Raw genomic sequence first — 26,950 nt, forward strand, 5'->3', positions numbered from 1 at the left:
TTTATTATTATTATTATTTATTATTATTTTTATTTTTTTTATTTTTATTTTTTTCTTTGTCTATAATTGTAAAGCGTCCTTGGGTTTCTTGAAAGGCGCTATATAAATTTAACTTATTATTCATCTCATCTCATTATCTCTAGCCGCTTTATCCTGTTCTAAAGGGTCACAGGCAAGCTGGAGCCTATCCCAGCTGACTACAGGCGAAAGGCGGGGTACACCCTGGACAAGTCGCCAGGTCATCATAGGGCTGACACATAGACACAGACAACCATCCACACTCACGGTCAATTTAGAGTCACCAGTTAACCTAACCTGCATATCTTTGGACTGTGGGGGAAACCGGAGCACCCAGAGGAAACCCACGCGGACACGGGGAGAACATGCAAACTGCGCACAGAAAGGCCCTCGCCGGCCACGGGGCTTGAACCCGGACCTTCTTGCTGTGAGGCGACAGCGCTAACCACTACACCACCGTGCCGCCCTAACTTATTATTATTATTATTATTATTATATGGTTAGGAACAACCCAGTAACCACCAAGGCACAGGCCTACCATGAACTGGAAGCTACTGGAATACCAGTGTCACACTGTCTACAGTTAAGTGAGTTTTACTTCACCATGGACTGAAAGGCTGCTGTCCAAGAAAAAAGCCCCTGCTCCAACATTGACACTAAAGTTTGCAGCTGATCATATGGACAAAGAAAAAACCTTCTGGAGAAAATTTGTATGCTTAGATGAGACAAAAGCTTCTAATCAAGGTGAAACTTGCTAAAGGACATTTAATTAAATATTTAGTCTGCTGTATGTATATTTCTGAACCCATGTTGATTTCAGAAAACCCAAAATTAATTAAATCTTGTACACCAAATTCTTGTTTTTTCTATTGTACAATCATTCTGCCCCAGAAAAAGAACAGTTCAAAAAAATAATTGAAAGCCCAGTATTGCCATGACATTCATGTCCATGTGTATGACCTTCTGACTGCAACTGTAGATGTCAATGTGGTTTTTACTATATACAGAATGAAATCTTTTTTTTTTAAATAAAGAAAATTAAATGTTAAATTCAGGTCAAAATGACATGCACAGAATCTCTATAATATAAACGTAATTTTTAATAATTATTGTGAAACTTTAAAATTAATTTTAAAAAAATTAGATAAATTGAGGGGACGGCACGGTGGTGTAGTGGTTAGCGCTGTTGCCTCACAGCAAGAAGGTCTGGGTTCGAGCCCCGTGGCCGGCGAGGGCCTTTCTGTGCGAAGTTTGCATGTTCTCCCCGTGTCCGTGTGGGTTTCCTCCAGGTGCTCCGGTTTCCCCCACAGTCCAAAGACATGCAGGTTAGGTTAATTGGTTAATTAACTCTAAATTGATCGTAGGTGTGAATGTGAGTGTGAATGGTTGTCTGTGTCTATGTGTCAGCCCTGTGATGACCTGGAGACTTGTCCAGGGTGTACCCCGCCTTTCGCCCGTAGTCAGCTGGGATAGGCTCCAGCTTGCCTGCGACCCTGTAGAACAGGATAAAGCGTCTAGAAATAATGAGATGAGATGAGATAAATTGAGGCAAGTGATTAAAACTATATGTTAGTATGTTAGTGCAACTTAAAATTGGCCGTTTTGTCACAAACCGATGAGTTGTATGGATTCAACTTCTGTGTGGATTCCAAATAGGAGCAGATCTTTATGGAGAATGTAGGGGCTGTAAAAGAGCTCTGCAAGCTTACTGATAACCTGGAGACACGCATTGAGGATCTCGAGGTGTGGAACACTCGCCTGGCCAAGCTTAAGAACCTGGAGAGCATGCACTCCAAAAGCACTGCTGCAAATAAGCGGTAAATGCGAATAAAATGCTGAATAACCTGTAAAAGCACATCAACACATCTAATGGCTTTTTTTTAAACGTATTTGTTGATCACTTTGTGTTCAAAAATCTAATCATTGTGTTTGAAGTCTCATATAACATAATCACATAAGCCGTTGGATTAACTGCCAGCTAATTTCATTTGAGTCGTCTGTTTTATAATGCTTGCTTGCATACATTATTCCCTGTTTACATTTCACTTACAGAGGAGTCACTAAAAGCAACAAAAGCCAAACATCAGTTTCCCCCCAAAAGCCCTCGCCACCAAAATTTAGCAAAGTAAGTTAAAACAAATAAAAATACCCAACTACTCCTGTTCTGCCTGATAAATGATGTTCTGTTTTACCAACTCTAAAGATACCATGTGTCTGTGTCAGGAGTATGTACGTGAGAAATACCAGAACTGCCTCCAGCACAGAATATTCCAAGTGATTATTGTTCTGCTTGTGGTAACTATGGCTTTTTGGTGAGTCCTTTTTCTTTGTTAAATATTTAATATAAACCAAAAGATGTCTTGATGGTGCAGTCCAATGTAATTCATGTTAAGATAAACATGCTGATACCACTACTGGGGAAAAAAAAACTATTATAATATTAAGAATATTATAGTGTCAAGACCACCTCAAGTCATGACCAGGACCAGAGTTTATGGAGACCAAGACTAGAATATGATTTTGAGGGGTTGAGACCAAGTCAAGACCAAGACCAAGGCAGGGTGAGGCTGAGTCAAGACCAAAACAAGACCAGTGTGTGTGAAAGGGGGTGGGGACAGGGAGGTGTGACAGCTGTTAACAGGAAAAAAAAAATTCAAATTAGCAATGAGTCACTTTATTGGTTGCATTTGAAGCAGAAAGTTTTACATCCAATCACAGCAATGATGTTAACAAATAAACCAGACAATGCACAGGCAATTTAGTGAGATCCCCACAGTTGTGGTCTTAACCAGACTTGAAATAATATTCCAAGTCTCTATGTCCGAGACCAAGACAAGACTGAATAAGAATGTGGTTGATTCTGAGATGTGACTGAGACCTTCAAAGGTCTTGAGACCAGTCTCGAGACCAAGACTGGTCTGAAATACTACAACACTAAATAGTAGTAGTAGTAGTACATACTATTACAGTGCCTGCCATGATTGTCTTTATCCCTTGTAAAGATTAGTAAAAAGATTAGAAAAAAAATTGAACTTTTGGTGGTCACTTCATCTCACACTGAAAAAATTAGAAAAATCCAACCTTTAATTGAAATAAATTTATTCAAAGCCATGTAGCATAACAAGGTTTCCAGAGCCTTTGGAGGAAAAACAGCCCCCAAACATCACAGAAATTCCACCATGTTTTACAGTTGGGATCAGGTTCTTTTCATTATAGCCATCCTTCTTTTTACACCAAACCCACCTTGAGTGTTTATTGCCAAAAAGCTCAATTTTTGTTATATCAGACCATAACCATGGTTCCAGTCAAAGTTGTCGTAGCGTTTCACAAACTTCAGATGCTTATATTTGTGGTTAACTGACAGAAAAGGCTTTTTTCTCTCAGACCTTCCAAATAATCTGTTGGCATGGAGGTGGAGTCTGATGGTGGTTTTGGAGATTTGGAAACCCCAAGATTTTACTTTTTCTTGTAATTCACCAACAGTGATCCTTGGGGATTTTTTATTTTTTTAATTTTTTGCCTCTGTTATCCTCCTCCTCACTGTATGTGGAGACAAAATAAACTTGGGTCCTTTTCCAAGCAAGTTTGTAACAGTTCCAGTTGGTGTCTGCTTTTTTTTAATCCTTGCTCCAACAGTAGAAATTAACATTTTCAGGTGAGTAGCTATTTTTTTTATAACCATTCCTTGACTTATGAAAGGTCAACAAACTTCTCCCTCATTTAGTTTGTGTGTTCTTATCTTTCCCATGTTGATGGATGACTATAGGACTCTGGCCTCTGTGTCACCTCATATTTTAACACCAGTTAATCAGGAAATCATAGATTACAGCTTGAAAGTTCCTATGCACTCCAATCCACTCAAAATGTACAATTTAAATGGGAAACATGATTCAGTTACATTATGTTCACTATAATTTAGGGGTGCTAATAAAAGTGGCACGTGTTTTTGCTGAAAATAATTATTTCTTGATGAGGGATTTGTTTTTCTCTGAATAAATTTATTTCAATTAAAGGTTGGATTTTTCTCATTTTTTCTGTGTGAGATCAAATGACTTCATCAAAAGGTGGATTTTTTGCTAACCCTTTTTTGTTAATCTTTATGGGGTGGGAGGGGGCAATAATCATGGAGGGCACTGCATATAGATACTACAGTGTAGATGTTTAGAGAGAAAACTTTAAAAAGTAACTAAAATAAACTGGTACACTATATGAAAGCAATATTCAAGGAAAAAATGAAATTTCATCAAAGGGCTCATTTAGAAGATTGTACTAAGATTGTGTAAGTGCATACAGACAGATACAGAGTAAATAAAAACCAACTTCAATTAAGTGTTCTCATACTTTTTACTAGCAGTCCATATTAATGGGATTTTGCCAGACAGGGATTTTAGTTGTACACTGACATTGATATTGTGCTTTTTTTTTTTTTTTTGGTCCACATGGTTCCAGTGCCATCTGTATCACCACACTCTACACACTCACATTAAGAGAAGACGTGGATTTTGATTCCAGGTAGATTGCAGTCATCATAAACGCCCTCCATTTTTTCATTCATATCTGTACATTACCCATTCAACAATTTTTCTACAGCTTTGAACAATTTTGTATATTTGCATGTACAGCATACATATGGTACATACTACACTGCATATCTATTTGACCTTTTTTGTTTCTGAAACCATGTAGTATGTATCCAAACTCTACTACTACAGAAACAGTGACTACAGGTAAGAATGTCTTGTGTAATGTGTAATGTCTTGGCATCTTGATTACAGTTCTGCTATATAATATATATAATGAAAAGGAACCAATCAGAAATTTGGCAATAGAGTGGGGGGGGTGGGGTCTACATTCCATCTATGTTCCACCTCTAATGCAGCACAACATAATGCTATATATGAAATAGTGGCTGCTGTCATATTGGCTTAATAAACTTAGTGGGAGCCCCAAATAGCCCCAAAGGAAGCATGAAAAATTGGTGTAATCCAAACGCGTGGAAAAGGCCATTTTCTCTCAGGATAGAGGAGTCAAGGGGATCTGCCAATATCCCTTTGTCAAATCCAATGTTTAATAAAATAGAGCAGCACCTAACTGATCGAGCAACTCATCAATGCGAGACATTGGGTATGCGTCAAATTTGGACACTGCATTGACTTTTCTGTAGTCCACACAGAACCGGACTGACCCATCGGCCTTGGGAACCAGGATTACTGGGCTGCTCCAGTCACTGTGGAACTCCTTGATTATGCCCATTTCAAGCATGGCCCGGAGTTCATCCTGAACCACCTTTTTCTTGTGTTCTGGTAAGCGGTAGGGGTGGCTATGCACCACCACCCCTGGGGGCGTTTCAATGTGGTGTTCTATGAGATGGGTGTGACCAGGAAGGGGCGAGAACACGTCAGAAAATTCCTCTTGCAACCTGGCAACCTCTGCGATTTGGGCCAGTGAGAGGTGGTCTCCACAGGGGACCAGAGCAGTTTGAGTAGTTATTTTTTTTGACCTCCTGCCCCAGCTCCACCTTCTCTGGAACTACTGACACCAATGCCACAGGGACCCCCTCGTTCCAATATTTTAGCAGGTTGAGGTGGTATATTTACAGAGCCCCTCCCCTATCATTTGTAGTGCCATGCCCCTATCCATTTGCCTCACCTCATAGTCAATGTCCCCAATTCGCCATGTGACCTCAAAGGGCCCTTGCCACTTGGCGATTAATTTGGAACTTGAAGTGAGCAATAAGATGAATACTTTATCTCCTGGGTTAAACTCTCTAAGGTGCGTGCCCCTGTTGTATAGCCAGGCTTGACGTTCTTGTGCCTGCTGCAAATTCTCCTGGGTTAAGTGTGTGAGGGTGTGGAGCTTTGCGTGCAGGTCAAGAATGTATTGAATTTCATTTTTACTCGCTGAAGGTCCCTCCTCCCAATCTTCCCGCAGTATGTCCAAAATGCCGTGCAGCTTTCACCCATATAATAATTTGAATGGGGAGAACCTCATGGAGGCTTGTGGGACCTCTTGTACCATGAATAACAGGGGCTCGAGCCATTTATCCCAATTTTGTGCGTCCTCATTTACAAACTTTCAAAATAGATTTTTAATTGTTTGATTAAACCTCTCCACCAAACCATCCGTTTGTGGGTGATAGACACTGGTGCGGATAGATTTAATTCCCAATAACCCATACAGCTTGCGAGGTGTTCATGATGTAAAAGGTAGTGCCCTGGTCAGTCAGGATTTCTTTTGGAATCCTGACTTGGGACATAACACAGAAGAGCACCTCTGCAATGCTGAATGCTGAAATATTACGGAGAGGCACTGCTTCCGGATATCGCATTGCATAGTCCACCAGAACTAAAATAAAGCAATATCCTTATGCTGACCAATATAATGGCCCGACGAGATCCATACCAATTCTCTTGAAGGGGGTCTCGATTAGAGGGAGAGGGCACAAAGGCACTTTTGGAGTGGTGGCAGGATTTACTAGTTGGCATTCATAGTATGCCGCACACCACCGACGAACATCCCCGCAAATCCCTGGCCAATAGAACTGAGCCATTATTCGGGCTAGTGTCTTATCCTGTCCTAAGTGTCCCATTGGATTAAAGTGAGCTGCATGGAATACAAGTTTCCTACAGCTCTTTGGGATTATCTGTTCACTGGTTTGAGTGTCCTGTGTCACTGATACAGCCTATCCTTAATAATAGCAAAGTATGGGAAGAAGGGTGTCACATTTGGCTGGAGAGTTTGACCATCAATGACTCTCACTTGGTCAAATGCATGATGCAAATCCTGTCTTGCAAGTGCTCTAACGGAAAGTCCTCGAGGGAATCCCTGAGAGAGGGAAGAGGGGCAAGCTGCTCCTGACGCAGTGCTGATGTAGACGGCTCTGTGACAGCTTCCCCAGTCAATGCCACACCAGGATCCCCCCATAACATATTATTGCGGGACCCACCCCCTTCTATATCCTCCTGGGAGCCAAGAAAAAAATGTGTCTCTCAATTTCTCTTTTGTTGTGATTTCTTTACTAGGAATTTCCCAGCAACCCTCCTAGTCACATGATATATCATTGGAAAGCCCAGGATGTACTCTTTATAAGACACCAGGATTCAAGTGAATAGCTTGAAAGGGTAAGAGGGTGTGCACGTAAAACAAATGTCAACTACAGAGGACACAAGTCTATGGGTTTGTTCTCAGGAGGTTACGCTCCATTAATTCCCTAAACCTCAGCCAATCAGTCCCAATGATCAGCAGGTGGGTAAGACGTGGGTTAACCGCTGTCTTTATGCTACGCTTTTCCCCCAAAATAGAATTTGGACAGACACTAGTGGATGATTGTGAACATCCCCGTGCATACACAGAACCTTCACCACTTGTGTTCTCCCCAGTGCCTCACCTTGCACCAGGTTTTGGTGGATTGAGGTCTGATTACAACAGTGCAACAGCCTGGCTGGGGGGGAGCCAGCCCCCGCCTCTGTGGTGGGGGAATGGGGCGGGGATGAGAAGGAGAAGGGAAGAGAAAGAAAAAAGAGGCGATGTGTCTGCCTGCCGTCAGAACTGCCTCCAGATGGTCCTCCACCTACTTGATGGCTTGACCCAGCGACGCCGGGTGGTGACACTGGACCCACTCTGCTATTCCTTCTGGAAGCCGTGTGACGAACTGCTCCAGTGTCACCAGGTTGATGATCCCCTCAGCATCACGGTTGTCCACCCTCAGCCACCACCAGCAGGCGTCCTGGAGCTGTTGGCCGAACGCAAACGGCCAGCCGACCTCCTCCAAAGTTAATGTCCAGAAGCACTGGCAATGTTGTTCTGGGGTGTAGCCAATACACTGCAGGATGGCTCGCTTCAGGTTCTTGTAGATGAGTCGGCTGTCAGCGGGGAGCTGCTGCACAGCAAGCTGTGCCTCCCCAGTCAGTAATAATAGCAGGCCACTCCCATGCTTTGGCCGCTCGCTCAAAGAGCGCAGTGAAGGCTTCCGGATTGTCATGCGGCCCCACTTTGGTAAGGGTGACGTGGGGAGGGTCTGTTGTGGTGGCGGTTGAGGACTCCGCTGATGCGAGCAGGTGCCAGAACACCTCGCGATCTTCCTGCTGAGCCAGTACCAAGGCTTCAAACTGTTGTTCCTGCTCCTTCTGGAAGCTGATCAGCGCTTGGTGCTGGTTCTGTTGGGCAGTAGCAAGGGCATGGATCAAGTCCTTAAATGGGGAGGACTCCATCAGTGGTTCTCTTCAGTATCCCGGCTTTTGGCACCACTGTGGTATTTCACTGACATGGGTGGAATATTGAAGCGCAGCAGACAGGAGATGATGTTCACACACAACTTTATTTCCTTTACTTTGCTTTTCAGCTTTACTTGGCACACACACACACACACACACACGTGTTCTCATCTGGATCGCTTCCCTCTTGTCGCTACCTCCCTCCTTTTCTACTTTCTGTCTTCACTGCAAAACACACAAACAACATTAATCAACAGCAGGTGTACTGACTTTGCCACTCACCTTCCCTGACCCCACCCTCCATTCACAAACCGACGCTTGGCCATGCCCCTGCTGCCACAGTTCAAGTATGTTGATCTTAGCTTTAGTAAGGCCTTCAACATTAAGTTGCAGCATGGTGATGTTCTCCCATATGACAGTGTTTGTTGCCTGCCCTGAAGAGGGCACACGTTCTGGATTGGCATTGGGCTGCTGACTTGGGAATCACATTGGAGACTGTTATGGTGCCTAGGTAGGCTGTTGCTGCTGCTGTTGCTGTATCTGGTGTTGTCATTCACCTGTCTTCAAATCATTGGACTGAAGTCAGTTTCCAGGGCTCAACATGTGGAGGCTGACAACTTGGGCCCCTTTGTGCCACATGTTCCAATTGCCTGTGTGCATTTTCCCACACTTGTTCACTCTGCCTAAACCATTCATCTACTGTGGGTCAATCTGTGGTGTTAGCATTCCAGGGAAACATGGTTGGTTCATTAGCAAGCACACACAGGAAAGGAGTGAATTTCATGGCTGAACCAGGATATTCCAAGATTGGTCTCAGTTCCTTCATTGGGCTGAGTATGCAAAGAAGTCACTGTGCCATTTAATGAATTACATAGCTTTCAGGTAAGAACTTAATGAATATTCGAAGAGGTAATGCAAGAGATCATAGCCATCACTGATAAATATTTCTAATGTTATGGCGAAATGAGTTGTAGTGGTCACAAAAAATAGAATTTTAACCCACTGTCAGGAAAAACTACTGCCAAAATGGTACCATGGACAATGCCAAATATAGTCTATACCATCTGAATATACTTCCCACCGACAGAATTGATTTAGATTCTAAAAAATGTAAGATTACAATTATCTGATCCTTTTTAAATCCACTGAGAATACAAATGATTCCCGATTTCCCATAGCCTAAACTGTAGCCATAGCTGAATTGATGACCTAGCCTAAATGAGTAGCCTTAATCAAAATGTGTAGTCTGCTACACATCACAACAAATTAAACAAATTACTGACACTTTGGTAACGTTACCATAAACCTACAGCTTTACATAGCCAGCTACTCTGTGGGATAACACACCAATTTATGTGTAAGTTGGCTTATGCCATTGAACTGTTACAATTTTACCTCAGCTGGATTTCTGCTACAAGCAATGCTACATCTACAGTGGTGCTTGAAAGTTTGTGAACCCTTTAGAATTTTCTATATTTCTGCATAAATATGACCTAAAACATCATCAGATTTTCACACAAGTCCTAAAAGTAGATAAAGAGGACACAGTTAAACAAATGAAACAAAAATATTCTACTTGGTCATTTATTTATTGAGGAAAGTAATCCAATATTACATATCTGTGAGTGGCAAAAGTATGTGAACCTTTGCTGTCAGTATCTGATGTGACCCCCTTGTGCAGCAATAACTGCAACTAAATGTTTCAGGTAACTGTTGATCAGTCCTGCACCTCGGCTTGGAGGAATTTTAGATTTTAGCCCATTCCTCCATACAGAACAGCTTCAACTCTGGGATGTTGGTGTGTTTCCTCACATGAACTGCTCACTTCAGGTCCTTCCACAACATTTTGATTGGATTAAGTAGAACAACTTGTGTGCTTAGGGTCATTGTCTTGCTGCATGACCCACCTTCTCTTGATATTCAGTTCATGGACAGATATCCTGACATTTTCCTTTAGAATTTGCTGGTATAATTCAGAATTCATTGTTCCATCAATGATGGCAAGCCGTCCTGGCCCAGATGCAGCAAAACAGGCCCAAACCATGATACTACCACCACCATGTTTCACAGATGGGATAAGGTTCTTATGCTGGAATGCAGTGTTTTCCTTTCTCCAAACAGAACACTTCTCATTTAAACCAAAAAGTTCTATTTTGGTCTCATCCATCCACAAAAATTTTTCCAATAGCCTTCTGGCTTGTCCACATGATCTTTAGCAAACTGCAGATGAGCAGCAATGTTATTTTTGGAGAGCAGTGGCTTTCTCCTTGCAACCCTGCTATGCACACTATTGTTGTTCAGTGTTCTCCTGATGGTGGACTCATGAACATTAGCCAATGTGAGAGAGGTCTTCAGTTGCTTAGTAGTTACCCTGGGGTCTTTTGTGACCTTGCCAACTATTACATGCCTTGATCTTTGTTGGTTGACCACTCCTAGGGAGGGTAACAATGGTCTTGGATTTCCTCCATTTCTACACAATCTGTCTGATTGTGGATTGGTGGAGTCCAAACTCTTTAGAGATGGTTTTGTAACCTTTTCCAGCCTGATGAGCATCAACAACGCTTTTTCTGAGGTCCTCATAAATCTCCTTTGTTCGTGCCATGATACACTTCCACAAACATGTGTTGTGAAGGTCAGAATAGATCTCTGTTCTTTAAATAAAACAGGGTGCCTACTCACACCTGATTGTCATCCCATTGATTGAAAACACCTGACTCTAATTTCACCTTCAAATTAACTGCTAATCCTAGAGGTTCACATACTTTTGCCACTCACAGATATGCAATATTGGATCATTTTCCTCAATAAATAAATGACCAAGTATAATATTTTGTCTCATTTGTTTAACTGGGTTCTCTTTATCTACTTTTAGTGCTTGTGTGAAAATCTGATAATGTTTTAGGTCATATTTATGCAGAAATATAGAAAATTCTAAAGGATTTGCAAACTTTCAAGCACCACTGTAGCAACAACTGCAGCTGATTGACTGGCGCCACACTGAGCTTTCTCCTGCTAGCACTGGCTGCAGTATGCTATGGTTTTTTAGGTCAACTGATACATCTCAATTCAATGTGCCAAGCAATGTTACAACATCACAAAATGTAGCTTACACATTTAAAGGCTAAATAACGTAGATGGCAAACAATGTCACTTTGGCCTACAAGAAAAGACTATGGTTCACCTGTCCAGGAGCAGATGAAGTGATCTATTCAAAGCTGAATGAATGTTTAGGCAAAGATTCTAGCGCTCTGCTAAAAAGTTGTTCCTCCACCAATCAAAATAGTCAAGTCAAGTTTATTTGTATAGCGCTTTTAACAATGAACAGTGTCGCAAAGCAGCTTTACAGAATTTGAACGACTTAAAACATGAACTAATTTATCCCTAATCTATCCCCAATGAGCAAGCCTGTGGCGACGGTGGCAAGGAAAAACTCCCTCAGACGACATGAGGAAGAAACCTCGAGAGGAACCAGACTCAAAAGGGAACCCATCCTCATTTGGGCAACAACAGACAGCCTGACTATAATATTAACAGTTTTAACATGAGGACAGTTTCATTGATGTTATAACTCTTCACTGATGGAAACTTGAGTGCAAAACTGTTCATGATAACTGCACTCCTAAAGTTAGCAAGACAACTGTAGTCCTCAGCCATAAAAGCATTACTGTAAGAGTCCACAGCATCCTCCAGGTATAACCCTCAACTGTCCTCATGGGGCCGTCCTTCACAGGAGCGTTGTGATAAAACTCCGACCAGACACAGGGCACCAGGATGGATCAAGCAGGTCTGAGGGGCAGAAGAGGCCAGAATCTCAATCCCAGGACCAACATGTAACTCAGAGGGACAGATTGGGGGGGGGGGGGGGGAGAGAGAGAGAGAAAGAAAACACATGTTGTTAGGTATGCCCTAAAAATGACAAATATTAAATCTGTGTGGTAGGCTCGCAGAGACGAGTGTCTTTACATCAGGCATAACGCACAACAATGGCATGTTAATATGGTAAAAAATATCATGACCTGCTCTGGCTGGATGCTTGATTGGGTGATGGGAGCACACTCCTCAGCAATGATGAGATGCAGATGGGACCCTTAGGGCTGGCCAAGACAATTCAGTGACATTTCACCGGGTCTGGGACATGCGACAGAAAGTCTGATGGCCGATTCCCTGCAGGCTACGATAGCCAGTCGAGGTCTCCACCCTCTCCACCAAAAGATTTCCTGTTGACTCCATGTAACTCAGAGGGACAGATTTGGGGTGGGGGAGGGGAGGGAAAGAAAACACAGGTTGTTAGGTATGCCCAATGTCACCTGAATAAGTAGGAGCAGTATACATATTGCACCGAGTACAAGCAGGGACTCCGGCAACTAACTATGACAGCATAACTAAAAGGATAGAGCCAGAAGGTAACACAGGCATGAGGGAGCCCCAGGACATAAAGCAGCCAGCCACTACACCTTCAACAAACTCGAGTGAGCAAGCGAGTGGGGACTGACAGCATCCATACATCCCAGTTTACCAAAACACTCTATGTCTGAGGACCCTCTAGATCTACACCTTTACCTCATAAACACCATTAACAAAAGGCTTGACTAAACTGATATGTTTTCAGCCTAGACTTAAATGTTGAGACTGTGTCTGATTCCTGAACATTACTTGGAAGGCTGTTCCATAACTGTGGGGCTTTGTAAGAAAAGGCTCTGCCCCCTGATGTAGCTTTCACTATACGAGGTACCAGCAGATAGCCTGCACCTTTTGATCTAAGTAGGCGTGGCGGGTCATAGAGGAGCAGAAGTTCACTCAGGTACTGTGGTGCGAGACCATTTAGTGCTTTAAATTTTCAGTCAAAAGGGATTAATGATCCAAAAGTGGGTTCTGGTCAATTAACACAAGAATTTATTGCCATGTTTGTGTACAGCAAACAAGCAAGTTATTAAAACCAAGAAGTACACTCAAAAGAAGTGGATATAGAAACCACTCAATGGGACTTATCCTTACAGGCTAACAAAGAAGGATTTTTCCTATGAGTTGGAAAATGAGCCAGACATTGAGTTCCCCGACATCTCAAACTACCTGTGTGTCTATCGTTCTACATGGACACACAGATGAAAACCTGGAAGAGCATGGAGGCATACACCTTTTTATATGTGGCTGGGTTAAAGATCTGGGGATCAAGACACTATAATATAGACGGCAAGACGGATATAAGTGCAGGAAGAATGTTTATTAGTAGGTGTGATACTTACAAAAACGAAAGCAAAACAGAAAGCAGAATCACAAAGCAGAGTGTTTAAACAGCATTATAAACTTGGCTAGAAACAAATGTGATAATGATAATACTTCGCAAAACCTCCTAGAAAACAGCTTCCGTATCTGTGCATGCTGATTGTGCTTAAATCAGTATCGGGTGTTTCCCATAATGGCTGGGTCCCAAGTGCATGCACAATGTGCTCCGTGAGCGAGTGTGGCCTGGCTGTGCCAGACTCAAGTGCGCAAAGGCATGACAGTCAAGTGTTTGTGTGCTATGTGACCAGAACTTTTAGCTCACGTGTATATCGCCATGCATCACCACCAAAATGCCTCATTTTCATCAATAACCCAACGCAAAGCATCATGAGCTGTAGTGTGACAATAACTTAATGAGGTGGATGTGATGCTGGATGTAACCAGCAATTGTACCATCCTATGGGTAAAAATTAGCTTCAACTTGAAAAAAAAATCTTGGCCAATTAATGGGCCACGGCCCAGTGGTTGAGATACACTGTTCTAGAACATCTCTGTGATCGGCCTGAACCAGTCTTAAAGCGATCTACAAAACAATACGTGAGGCATCTGCTGAAATCTGATAGATGTTTCAGTCTTTTTTTTTTCCTTGGGTCTGTTAGTCATGGTTAAAATGGGGACATTTACGGGGACAGCTCCAGCTGGGGACAGGTCACCAAAAACGTGGACTGTCCCAAAATAGGGATGTCTGGTCACCATAGCAGAAAGCAGTTTGTCATTGTCTTGCTGAAAGAAGGAAGGCCTTCTCTGAAAAAGATTTTGTCTGGATGGCAGCATCTTGCTCTGAAATGTGTATATATCATTCAGCATTAATGATGCCTTCCCAGATGTACAACATACCGAGGTCATGTGCACTAATGCACCCTCATACCATCACAGATGCTGGCTTTTGAACCATGCACTGATAACAAGCCGGTTGGTCCCTCTCCTCTTTAGCCTGGATGACATGGTGTCCATGATTTCTAAAAAGAATTTCTACTTTCAATTCGTCAGACCTCGGGACAATTTTTCACTTCGCCTCAGTCCATTGTAAAAGAACTTGGGCCCAGAGAAGGTGGCGGTGTTTCTGGATATTGTTTATATATGGGTTTAACTTGCATTTGTAGATGCAGTAATGAACTGTTTTCACAGATGATGGTTTTCTGAAGTGTTCCTGAGCCCATACAGTGGTTTACACTACAGATACATGTCTGCTTTTAATGCAGTGTCGCCTGAGGGCCTGAAGATCACAGACATCCAATGTCAGTTTTCAGCCTTGTCTCTTGCATACAGAGATTTCTCCAGATTCTCTGAGTCTGTTAATGACATTATGTACCATAGATGATGTGATCCCCAAGTTCTTTGCAATTTTACATTGAGGAGTGTTATTCTTAAATTGTTGCACTGTTTGCCCATGCAGTCTTTCACAGAGCAGTGAACCCCTCCCCATCTTTACTTCTGAGAGACTCAGCCTCTCTGGGATGCTCTCTTTATACCTAGACATGTTATTGACCTGTTGCCAATTAACAAAATAATTTTTTTTAGCATTACACAACTTTTTCAGTCTTTTGTTGCCCCCTGTCCCAACTTTTCTGAAATGTGTTATGGACATCAAATTCAAAATGAGCATACATTTTTCAAAAAACAATCAAGTTTCTCAGTTTCAACATTTGATATGTTGTCTTTGTACTATTTTCCAATTAAATATAGGGTTTGCACGATTTGCAAATATTCACATTCTGTTTTAATTTATGTTTTACACAGTGTCTCAACATTTTTGGAATTGGAGTTATAAATTGATGTAATATTGATGTAACTTTCTGGCAATGCTAACAGCAAACATAATTCTGACTGGAAAACTAGAGAGATTTTCTCTTATGATTTGACATATGTTTTTACTATTTTTATATATTTGTTTATTCCCTTCACAGTTTCAATTACTACTTCCCCTGGCTCTTGGCCACCAGATGTTGATTTCTCTAGCGTGTTTTACTCGGATGAAGTTTATTGCTGTCAACATACTACATTCAACAAACACATGTCTGTCACAACAGGCTCAACTGTTGACCCAGGCTTTCATAAAACACCTTCTCATACCAAACCCAGTCTGAAAGGTGAGACATACTACAACGGCTGTAACACTGAAACACACCAATGTTCTTTTTTTTGAAGTGTAATAGTGATTTTTGTGTTTTTTCAGCTAATATACCATGGAACTGGTTACGACACGATAGCGATTGTGAGTTGAGAACAATGCGATTGTGAGAACAATGTCAAAATTCTAACACAATATGAAACAAAGTTTAACATTATTTTAACTGTACCACAATTTGATTTTTATTTTGCATTACTTTTTTTTTTTACTTTATTTCAGGGAAAAACACAACCATTAAGTCGATCCTTATCACTCAAAACCAGCAGGTTATAGACCACCGTTACATAGACCAGGAGAACTCTCGGTGGGTGTTGTTGATTTATTTGTCATTTTAAGGGTCATATTTGCACATAAAGTTAGTCATAACCTGTCTTTGTTCCACAGGAAAGGGAACTACAGCTATCGGATCCCCATTAGTAAACACATTCCAATCAACATGCCAGTCACTCTGCAGATGAAGTGTGTAACCTTCTCATTCCAAGCATTTAGTACACAGTACAATTAAATTATAGATTTTCGTACTCTATTGCAACAGTTACATCATCGGTTGGTGATTTGTTTGAAGATTTATTTGTTTTCTTTGGAAAAAAACAACACCAAACAAATAATAAAAAAGAAATTGCTCAAAGAAATGACAGAAACTAAAAACTGCAGGTACAGTTTTTCCTAAATATTCTAACTGAAAACATCATTATAAAAAGTTCCTGTTTTGAAAGACAAAAAAAATAGTCAGTTTTAAATGTAAAGAATTTTCATGTGCAGTAATCTGGACTTTTAAAATTAACGAACTGAATGACAAACGCATTAGCATGCCAATAAATCTAGTTTGGTCATTCATATTGTTTTGTGTTGTATACCATTGAAAATAATTGGGAACGACAGTAGAGGATGTTCTGAAGTTATTGCATAAGAGAGACTGTAATGTGAGGACCTGATAATGAAATTGAGAGGGATTTCATTGATACTGAGAGCAGGAGAACAGGGAAACATTCAAATATGTGGTTTCATAGATGGCCAAATTCTTATTGGAATTCAGTTTTATAAAATGAACAACAATTTAATGATACACAGTTGTAAAAGACATGATCATACTGAGTATTTTGTTGCACTAAGACAGTGTAAGGAGAGAATCTATGGTTCAGTGCACATTAGTACTACAGTGCTACCGTACAACACTGTATAATTTTCTGTGTGTGTGTGTGTGTGTGTGTGAATATTAAACACTGAGTATCAAACATTGCCATATTTCAGAACATGAGTACAACTCTTTATTTCTGTGTCTATGTGATTAATTAATTAATTGAATAGAATAATACCAGCATATAAGGCAAAGAAGTTTTGAAATTCAGCACTTTGTGTAGTGTGTGGTTCATAAATATGTATTCCCTAGGTAACTGTGTGTGTGTGTGTGTGTGTGTCTGTGTTTGAATAGCACTACTGAGTTGTTAGTGACTCACCTGTGTGCGTACGATCTGAGGGAAGACTGCACTGCTGTAATAGACTATAATGACTCTGAATTCCACAGCACCCCCAACACACAGGTAGTGTTTACTCAACATCCACCAAGGTCACATAATACTTACATCACATTACTCACGTTTTGTGTATGTGTTTTTTATTTTTATTAATTATACAATAAAAAGTGACAAGTTTCTCAAATTAGAAACCACAGTGATTTTATGTCCTTAAAAGAGCAATGATGAGAATGAATAATAAAAGATCATTTATAATTTAGAAAGTGAGGAGAATGTACAGTATAAGTTACCATTTACTTATATATGAATGAGAATGTATATGGTTTTAGAGTCAAAATGTTTACATGTACAAAAGAGTCTGGATTTTGCCCTTATTCCAAAAAAAGACACTATTCCTACTACTGTTCACATGGCTAATGAAAATGAATATTTCAGTAATATTCCTGTTTACATGCATCCATATTGTGTTACATACTCCCAGTGTATAGTTGGTTTGTGTATAATACACAGAGCTGACCATAAACAGGTAAGAGGCCGTGTATCACAAACTGCTGTAAAAACCCCAAGTGAGACACGTATTCCGAATGTGATGTATACTAGTCTAAAGAATACTCCTAAAACCTGAATAATATCACCATATCCAATATGTCTTATTCGGAATAAGGCCAAATTCAGAATAATCCAAACAGAATATGCTGTTTACATGATCCATATCAAATTCCAAGGGTTTTCATATTTGGAATAATTGTGGAATGTTGGAATATTGTGTATGTATGTGTATGTGATGCTAATTCTGTGTAAAAAGTACTTACATGACATATATTGGTCATGACTGATTTGTTTTTATTCTGTTTAGCCTCTCACGTAATCTCAGGTTATCAAACTCAGGGAAGTCCTGATGATGTGGTGGCAAAATGTAGCCTACTACATGGAGAAATGTCCGATACTATCCAATCAGCAGTGATTACCAATTTTTAAATGCAATTACGGAGGTCATTTTATGAACATTTTCTGGGTTTGCGCATAAGATGTCTCATGTTTAGTTCTCACAAGAAGCTGTGTCAGATATTGGTGGAGAAGGATACAAGTGCAGGCTTTTTTATTACATGAAAGACAAACAACACTAACCAAGACAAAACAAGTCATAAAACAAGAATGAGGGAAAACACGGCATGAAGCACAAAACACACAACAGCAGCTTTGCAAAGAAACAAAGAAATCTCAGAACTTAAACAGGGACACTCACCCAGGGGAGACACCAAAACTCATGTGATCAGTAGTCTGCGAGGACTGATGGGAAATGAAGTCCAAGGCAGCCAAAATGGGCACTGTAGCAAAATGGGCACTGCAGCACTGAGATACTGGATACATCTGACATAGGGCGATGATATTTCAATTTATGCAAAAAATATATGATGGTTTTAAAAATGCAAACTACTTGTACTATTGCTAGTCATATTAGCTTGCTAGTTGCAAGAACATTAGCTGATGTAGCACATGTTAGTTGTGGGTGTTTTTAATGTACACTCTCAGGAATTAGTGAGCAAAAGCAAGAGTTGGAGGACGAGTGCATACAGAGAGAACTCTAACTCATCTCATTATCTCCAGCCGCTTTATCCTGTTCTACAGGGTCGCAGGCAAGCTGGAGCCTATCCCAGCTGACTACGGGCGAAAGGCGGGGTACACCCTGGACAAGTCGCCAGGTCATCACAGGGCTGACACATAGACACAGACAACCATTCACACTCACACCTACGGTCAATTTAAAGTCACCAGTTAACCTAACCTGCATGTCTTTGGACTGTGGGGGAAACCGGAGCACCCGGAGGAAACCCACACGGACATGGGGAGAACATGCAAACTCCGCACAGAAAGGCCCTCACTGGCCACGGGGCTCGATCCCAGACCTTCTTGCTGTGAGGCGACAGCGCTAACCACTACACCACCGTGCCACCCCAGAACTCTAACTGTCAAACAAAATATTTAATTAGATCAAATAAAATTAGAATTTTATGAGTTTCTTGATGTCAGAGTATTGTGGAGGCATGAATTTGGGATAGAGCATCAGCTTTAGTATTCCGGGAACCAGGACAGTGTGCGATGGTGAATTGGAATCTTGTGGAAAAAAGTGCCCAACGTGCCTATCGTGGGTTCAGATTTTTAGCTGACTTGAGATAGTCAAGGTTTTTGTGGTCAGTTAGAATGACAAATAGATGTGCAGCTCCCTCAAGCCAATGTCTCCATTCTTCCAAAGCCAACTTAATAGCCAACAATTCTCTATTCCCAGTGTCGTAATTCTGTTCAGTTGGTGTAAGTTTTCTAGAGAAGAATGCCACTAGATGCAGCTTGGGTTTCTCCCTGAAGTGCTGGGACAGGACTCCTCTGACTCTGGTTTCGGAAGCATCTACTTTGACAGTGAAAGGTTTCATTGGGTTTGGATGTTGCAGGATAGGTACTGTGGTGAAGACTGACTTAAGTTGAATGAAAGTTTCTTCTGCCCCTTGGTTCCATTGTAGGCATTTTGGGCTCCTTTTGAGTAGTGTGGTGAGTAGGGTGGCAATGGTGCTACATTTCTTGATGAATTGTTGGTAGAAGTTGGCAAGCCCAAGGAAATGTTGGAGTTCCTTGATAGAGGTGGGTGTGGGCCAGGAGGTGACAGCAGAGACCTTGCTTGAGTCCATACTAACCCCTTATGTGCTAATAATGTACCCCAGGAACTAGATCTTGGAGACATGGAACTCACACTTTTCAGGCTTAACATGCAATTGATGTTTTAGGAGTCTACTGAATCCTGACTTGACATGTTCACAGTGACTGGTTTCATCCGGAGAGTAAATCAGAATGTCATCAATGTAGATGATTACATAGCATCCCAGCATGTCCCTAGCACATCATTAATCAGGCATTGGAACACACTGGAGGCACAAGATAGTTCATGTGGCATGACCAGATACTCATAGTGTCCAGAGGTGGCACTGTCTTCCATTCTTCCCCTTCCCAAATATGCATCAGGTTGTATGCACTCCTGTGGTCAAGTTTTGTGAAGACGCAAGCAGATCATAGCTGTTCCAAAGCAGATGGTACAAGGGGTAATGGGTATGGGTACTTTACAGTTTATAGAGGTTAAGACCTCTATAATCAATGCAGGGTCAGAGGCCTCCTTCCCTCTTTTCCATGAAGAAGAACCCTGTGGATACTGGAGAGGTGGATGGGTGGCTATAACCCTGTATAAACCTCTTGTACATACTCCTACATCGCAGATCACACCATAATTGAGAGAGGGTAAATACAGCAGCATGGAGGGATAGTGCCCAGAAGGAAGTCAATAGCACAGTCTCCCAGGCCTATGAGGGAGTAGTCCACTGGCCTTTCCTTTACTGAAGACTTCACAGAGATCATGATAGCATGCTGGGACTCTCCACTGATGGCTCTCCACTGATGTGGAAGCTACAGTGAGTTGGGGCAATTCAGGCAGTTCTGGTGGCAGGACAGGGACTATTTCAGAATCTCTTTCTGTTGCCAGGAAATGAGGGGATCATGAAGTGGTAACCATGGGAATCCTAGAATGATTGCGTGATTGGAGGTTTGAGTGACATATAATGAAATGCGTTCCTTGTGTAGAGCCCCAACCTGGTCTGGTTCGTTTGGTGACCAATCCCTCTCCAGTGGGTCCACCATCTATAGCTTGGAGACTTACTGGTCACTGGAGTTCTTCGATTGGCAGCTCAAGCCTTTGAATGACTTTGTTATCAATTAATTTACCCTCCGCCCTGAAGTCTAGTAAAGGAGAAGGAACATGGGAGGATTCTGATATGGATAGTAAGATGTAGAGCTTAAGCGAGTAGGTGAGTAGGAAGAGACTTGTGACTCACTGGGGTATTGGAGCGGCCTTCCTGCTTGAGGTGGTCACGCTTCCTGGTGGTCACTGGCCAGATGGGACACTGGGCCAGCAGGTGACTGGGCTCACCACAGTAAAAGTGCAGTCCTTCCCAGCGTCTTCTTTCTCTTTCGGAGTGAGGTGTGTGGGTGTTGGAGATTTCCATGGGTGTGGGAGATTTCCATGGCTGTAGGAACACGGACTTGATGTAAGGAGGGATGGTTATGGAGGAGATGGTCAAATTTAATAACCAGATCAATAAGAGAGTCCAAGGTGTGCTGCTCGTCTCTGCATGCCAGTTCAGTGAGGATGTTAGCATCTAGACCCTGACAAAAATGGCCTTCAATGCCGGGTTATACCATGTGCTACCAGCTGCCAGCATGCGGAATTCGAAGGCATACTTAGCCATGGTTCTTTCCCCTTGCTGTAATGTGAGGAGCTTCTTGTCAACCTCAACTCCCTCTGGCTGGTGATCGCACACTCTCCTGAAGAGCTCTATGAACTGATCGTAGGACATTTTAGGTTCGCTGCTGCGATTCAATACAGCAGTGGCTCATTTCATGGTGTGGCCAGTAAGCAGATTCACAAACTGGGTGATTTTTTTTGCTGTTCAGAGGTCCCTGTTAGTGTCATGAAGTATAATGAACATTGAAGCAGGAAAGCCTTGCATTCAGAAACACCCCAGAGAAATTATCTGGTCAAGGAATAGTGGTAGAGGGATTCCCGGCTGGTGCTGGATGCGTCAGGAGGGACTGTGATATAGCAGCGGTGAGCTGAGATAGATGGACGTCAATGTTGCTCAGCATCTGCTGATATTCTCCCAACAGGTCTCCTTGAGCTGAAAGCGCAGTTTGCTTTACCTTTTCTGCTGCATCCATGGTGGTGAAGTATCCTATCAAAGTGTGCAGGCACTTACGGATGCAATTGCAGGGGAGAGCAAGTGCATTGCAAACTGGAGAACAAATCCAAGTCGTGATACAAGAATCAGAGTCAGGTTTGTGCCAAAGGTCGGTCGATGTGCAAACAGGATGTCAAAGGTAAACAACAGTATCAGAGTCTGATAAATAATGTAATGAGGGTCAGGATAACTATAGTCAGGCCAAAACAACAAATGGCTCAGTATGATCAGGTATGGGGACACAGAACGATACTTTGCTGTCATGTAATGTGCACATATAAATGTGTCAATATACCTTTAAGTGTTTTCTACTTACATCACTGGTATTGAGCATCACTTACGTTAGACTCATGTTGCGGCAGTTAGAAAAAAGTTTCTATCACTTGCCTGTCTGTGATACCTGCTTCAAGTTTGCCAAATAATAATAAGTCTTCATTGAACTCTAAAACCTGCATGGACATTGAATTTTTTACATGGTGTCAGAAGCGCTTGATGGACACATTGCTTCAGAAAGCTGGCCAAGTTTAATCCCCTGGAAAGTTTCGCTTTTGATCGTCTGAATGAATGGGCTTACTGGAAGCAATGGTTCCAGCAATTTCGAATGGTGACAAAACTGACTAAAGAGGATGGCGAAGTTCAGGTCAGTTCACTGATTTATGCCATGGGCCCTGAAGCGGAAAACATTTTCAAGTCCTTCACCTTTATGGAGGAGGCGGATAAGAAGAAGTGTGACATTGTGTTAGGGAAATATGATGAGTACTTCTATCCTAAATGGAACGTTATTTATGAGCATGCATGTTTTCACCAGAGAGTGCAGCAGCCCTGTGAAAAAGTTGAAGTGTTTATCAGTGCCCTTTAAGAGATGAACACTGTAACGTTGGTGTAAACAGAGATGAGCATATTCATGACCGCATTGTTGTGGGCATTCTTGATAAAGAACTGTCATGTAAATTGCAGCTGATGGCTGATTTTACACTTGCCCAAACCATTCAAACTGTTCACCAGTCTGAGGAGGTTGCACTCCAAGTTCTCCAGCAAGGGGAGGCATAAGCTGTGGTGCAGGAGATATGAGGAAAAGCAGCAGGCAGAGGAAAGCCCAAGGGGAAAACCTAAAAAGAAAGAAAGTGGAGAGCAAGGAGACTCAAAATGAGGAAAGATGTGGAAAAATGAAACACAGAGACCCAGAAAAGTGCCTAGCCATGAAATCAATGTGCAACAAGTGCAAAAAGGTGGGCCACTGGGAAAAGAAATGCCACAGTAAATCAGTTAGAGAAGTGACGGAGACTGTTTCACAGACACCATACTTCCTGGGTGCAGTCATAAATACAAATAGAAATGACGAACAATGGACTATACAGTTTACAATTGGAACAACACCAGTCAAGTCAAGTTTATTTGTATAGCGTTTTTAACAATAGACATTGTCCCAAAGCAGCTTTACAGAATTTGAATGACTTAAGACATGAGCTAATTTTATCCTTAAGCTATCCCTAATCTATCCCCAATGAGCAAGCCTGTGGTGAAAGTGGCAAGTAAAAACTCCCTCAGATGACATGAGGAAGAAACCTCGAGAGGAACCAGACTCAAAAGGGAACCCATCCTCATTTGGAAACCCATGGCATACTGTTCATGTCGTCTGTCTGAGGCCGAGACCAGATATGCACAGATCGAGAAGCAGTTTTTGGCAAGTGTCTGGGCCTGTGAAAGATTCAAAAAGTACCTGTGTGGCCTTGAAAATTTTAAGTTGGTCACCGATCACAAACCCCTGGTTCCACTCATGAATAAAAAGGTGGCTGACACTCTCTCATGGAGTCCGCTACAGTGCCTGGAAAAAGAGACTGACACTCACTCAGATGTGGCGTGTTGTTGATAATAAACAGCTGTTGTTGATAATATGCCAGCCACCCAACATAGGCTGGAGTCCATAAAGACAGCTACAGCAGCTAACTGTAATCTACAGATGGTGTTGCAGTATATCAAGTCAGGGTAGCCAGAGTACATAGGTAATGTCCCAACAGCAATCAGGGAGTATTTTCCTGTCAAAAGTGAACTGTCTGAATACAATGGGATTATCAGCAGAGGAAGCCGCATGGTGATTCCAGATGTGTTGACATCCTTCATTGTAAACACAATGGGCACCAAGGTCTGATGAAGTGTAAAGAGTGAGCCCATACATCCTTATGGTGGCTTGGCATCTCATCTGAAATCAAACACAAAGTCCAGTCCTGTCAGGTGTGCTGTGAGATGAAACCCACTCAGTGAAAAGAACCTCTCATCTCAACCGCTCTACCTGACTGGCCTTGGAAGAAACTTGCTATTGACCTGTGTGATCATAACAAACACACTTACCTTGTTGTATCAGACTATTTCACCCAGTTCCTTAAATACTTCACTTACCAACAACCACTGCCTCACAGGTTACCTTAAAGCTGAAGGGAGTGTTTGTGAGATTTGGCTGTCCAGAGGAGGTTGTGACTGACAATGGGCCTCAATTCTCATGCCAGGAGTTTAAGGAGTTTGTGGGGGAGTTTGACTTTACGCACATTACCTCGAGTCCACACAACCCCCAAGGGAATGGACATGCAAAGAGAGGATTTCAGACTGCAAAGAGAATCCTAAAGCAGAAAGACCCTCTGCTCACCCTCATGTGCTTTTGATCAATGCCTTGCACCACCACAGGTGTGAGCCCAGCAGAGTTGCTTATGGGCCGGAAGATTAAGACAACTCTTCCAACACTGGAAGGAAACTTTCAGCCCCAATGGCCAGATCTGGAAATTGTCAAGAAGAAGGATGCAATGGAGAAACAGAAACAAGCCTTCTACTTTAATCAGCACCACGGAGCTACACCCTTACCATCGTTAAAGCCAGGTGATCCTGTCCTCGTGAAGCTGGACCATCAGAAATCCTGGGGAACACCCACTGTTGTCACTGGAAAAATCATCACAGCACACTCCTTTGTCATTGAAACACCCCAGGGAGCAACATTAAGACGCAACTGCCGTCACTTACAACATGTTTCTGCAAGAGCTGATGTTCTAATGCTCGAATATAATGCACAGATTAATGTTGATGTTGAGTTGAATCAATTAATACCAGTGTCATACTGATGTATTGAAAGGATTTTGAATGTTCAGTAAGAGCCAGGAAATGTATTTTTGTCTTGTTTTGTTCTTAGAGAAAGACACAAACACTGAAAAAGGGTGATGTCATGTAATGTGCACATATAAATGTGTCAATATAACTTTAAGTGCTTTCTGTTTACGTCACTGGTAATGAGCATCACTTACATTAGACTCACGTTGCGGCAGTTAGAAAAAAGTTCCTATCTGTGATACCTGCTTCAAGTCTGCCAAATCTTTGTTGAACTCTAAAACCTGTGTGGACATCGAATTCTTTACATTCACAATGTGCATGTGCATTTGCAGTCCTTAAATAGGGAGGGCTGATTACAGGGGTGCCCTCAATCAATACTCAGGAGAGGGAGGGCACTGTGATGCTTGGGTGTTGTAGTCCATGGTGGCCATGTTTGAAGGCTGCCACGAACTTGTGCAGTCACTAACACTTGATTTCTTCTCAACACCCCCCCCCAAAAAAAAAACCAAAAAAAAAAAAAACAACCTAATTACAGTCCTGATTAATTACAGTTTAATATCTGGATTTCTTAAACAGCTAAAAAACATGGATTTCAGTTTCTCAGACAGCTGTGTTGGCTCCCAATTTCTCTCTGAGCTCCAAACAAACATGAACCAGGTGTTCAGTGTTTGATTCAGGTATGATAGGAGCAGAAATGTGGACTGACTATGGGGGCCAATGGCTTGTTTAGGAAAAACAATCAATTAAGTGAGCTAGTACAGTAAGAGAAATTCAATAATGTGTACTTCTGAGTGACATTAATGCGCAGTTTGGTGTGTCTTACAGGGGTATGTACACGAATGGCCCCTGTCAGTCGCTCGACATTTCCAATCATCTTACCACTTCCGTATCTCAGTAGCGGTGAGTGTTTTTACTTCTCCAAATTTCTATTGCCCCCCTCCCCATTACTAACATCTTAACTTACCTTAACTACAAATGAGGTTTGTAGATATTCAGTGTGAGTAAACTATTAAAAATTTCCCAATCTGATTTCTCCTCAGGGTCAGGCTCACTGTTCTACAGACCCCAACTATGTGGGAATGCTGTTTACTGACTACCATTTCTATTTCTACCGCCGCTGCCAGTGATGCTGGACTAACATTAATCGCACTCTTAATAAACTAAACACAGATCCTCCTAAAGCTGTTAAAACAAGATTCAAAGCATGAAGAACTGATACTACAGGGGAAAATATACACTTACCACATGGCTTGCATATATATATATATATATATATATATATATATATATATATATATATATATATTGTATGTGTGTTGAAGGGTAGATGTGTTGATTCTTTGGAACATGTATAATTTAACAATAGATGATAGAAAATACAATTTACATTACTTTAAGAGTTAATGCACTATCAAATACAGCACAGAAAAGAAATGCAACACTTGTGATTGGGCTGAAATTCAAACCTTGATTGTGAAAGGAACACTGAAAAAAAAAATCTACAAAACAATAACAGTCCTTCGGTAGCTTCTAGATTAATTATAGTATGGAGATTTAATATGTCTGTACATGCATGTATGAGAGGTTCTTTTGTTTCTCTAGAAGGGCTTGAAGAAGTATCGAGGCTGACAGATGGTCAAGGATCTTGATGACAAATTAATTTGTCCTAATAGTCTGTAAATCCTTATTGCTGAGAGTCTGGCAATGTTGGCACATAACATACTACACTATTGGCAGCATGCCACTGGTCCTTTCCTTTGTTCAGTCCTCTCAGGTCATTCCACCAATAATGGAGAGGTAAACTGTGGACTTTAGCTCATATGTTCTTGGCTATGAATTAGACCATATGTTCTATAATTCCCTATAAGTTTATGTTCCATGTCCCAGGTCATAGCTTCTTATTTTATAACTGTTAATATTTATATTTGTTGGAAAAAAAAAAAAAACCTGTTTGCCCTATCA

At 41.7% G+C, this 26,950-nt stretch overlaps 1 protein-coding gene across 1 annotated transcript in view; it reads left to right on the top strand.

The window, feature by feature from the left end:
- LOC132870033 (myelin regulatory factor-like protein) overlaps window positions 1–26,115 on the top strand; it is a 41,680-nt gene extending 15,565 nt beyond the window's left edge. The window contains exons 14-25 of the mRNA XM_060903575.1: window positions 1,675–1,835; window positions 2,095–2,143; window positions 2,242–2,330; window positions 4,468–4,530; window positions 4,705–4,745; window positions 15,422–15,604; window positions 15,691–15,729; window positions 15,865–15,949; window positions 16,030–16,104; window positions 17,078–17,186; window positions 25,814–25,888; window positions 26,029–26,115. Of these exons, the coding sequence (XP_060759558.1) occupies window positions 1,675–1,835; window positions 2,095–2,143; window positions 2,242–2,330; window positions 4,468–4,530; window positions 4,705–4,745; window positions 15,422–15,604; window positions 15,691–15,729; window positions 15,865–15,949; window positions 16,030–16,104; window positions 17,078–17,186; window positions 25,814–25,888; window positions 26,029–26,115 (1,056 nt within the window). The remainder of the gene's footprint in view (window positions 1–1,674; window positions 1,836–2,094; window positions 2,144–2,241; window positions 2,331–4,467; window positions 4,531–4,704; window positions 4,746–15,421; window positions 15,605–15,690; window positions 15,730–15,864; window positions 15,950–16,029; window positions 16,105–17,077; window positions 17,187–25,813; window positions 25,889–26,028) is intronic.
- Window positions 26,116–26,950: the final 835 nt, after the last annotated feature.

Source organism: Neoarius graeffei, chromosome 21, assembly GCF_027579695.1.
Source record: "Neoarius graeffei isolate fNeoGra1 chromosome 21, fNeoGra1.pri, whole genome shotgun sequence".
Taxonomy (NCBI): domain Eukaryota; kingdom Metazoa; phylum Chordata; class Actinopteri; order Siluriformes; family Ariidae; genus Neoarius; species Neoarius graeffei.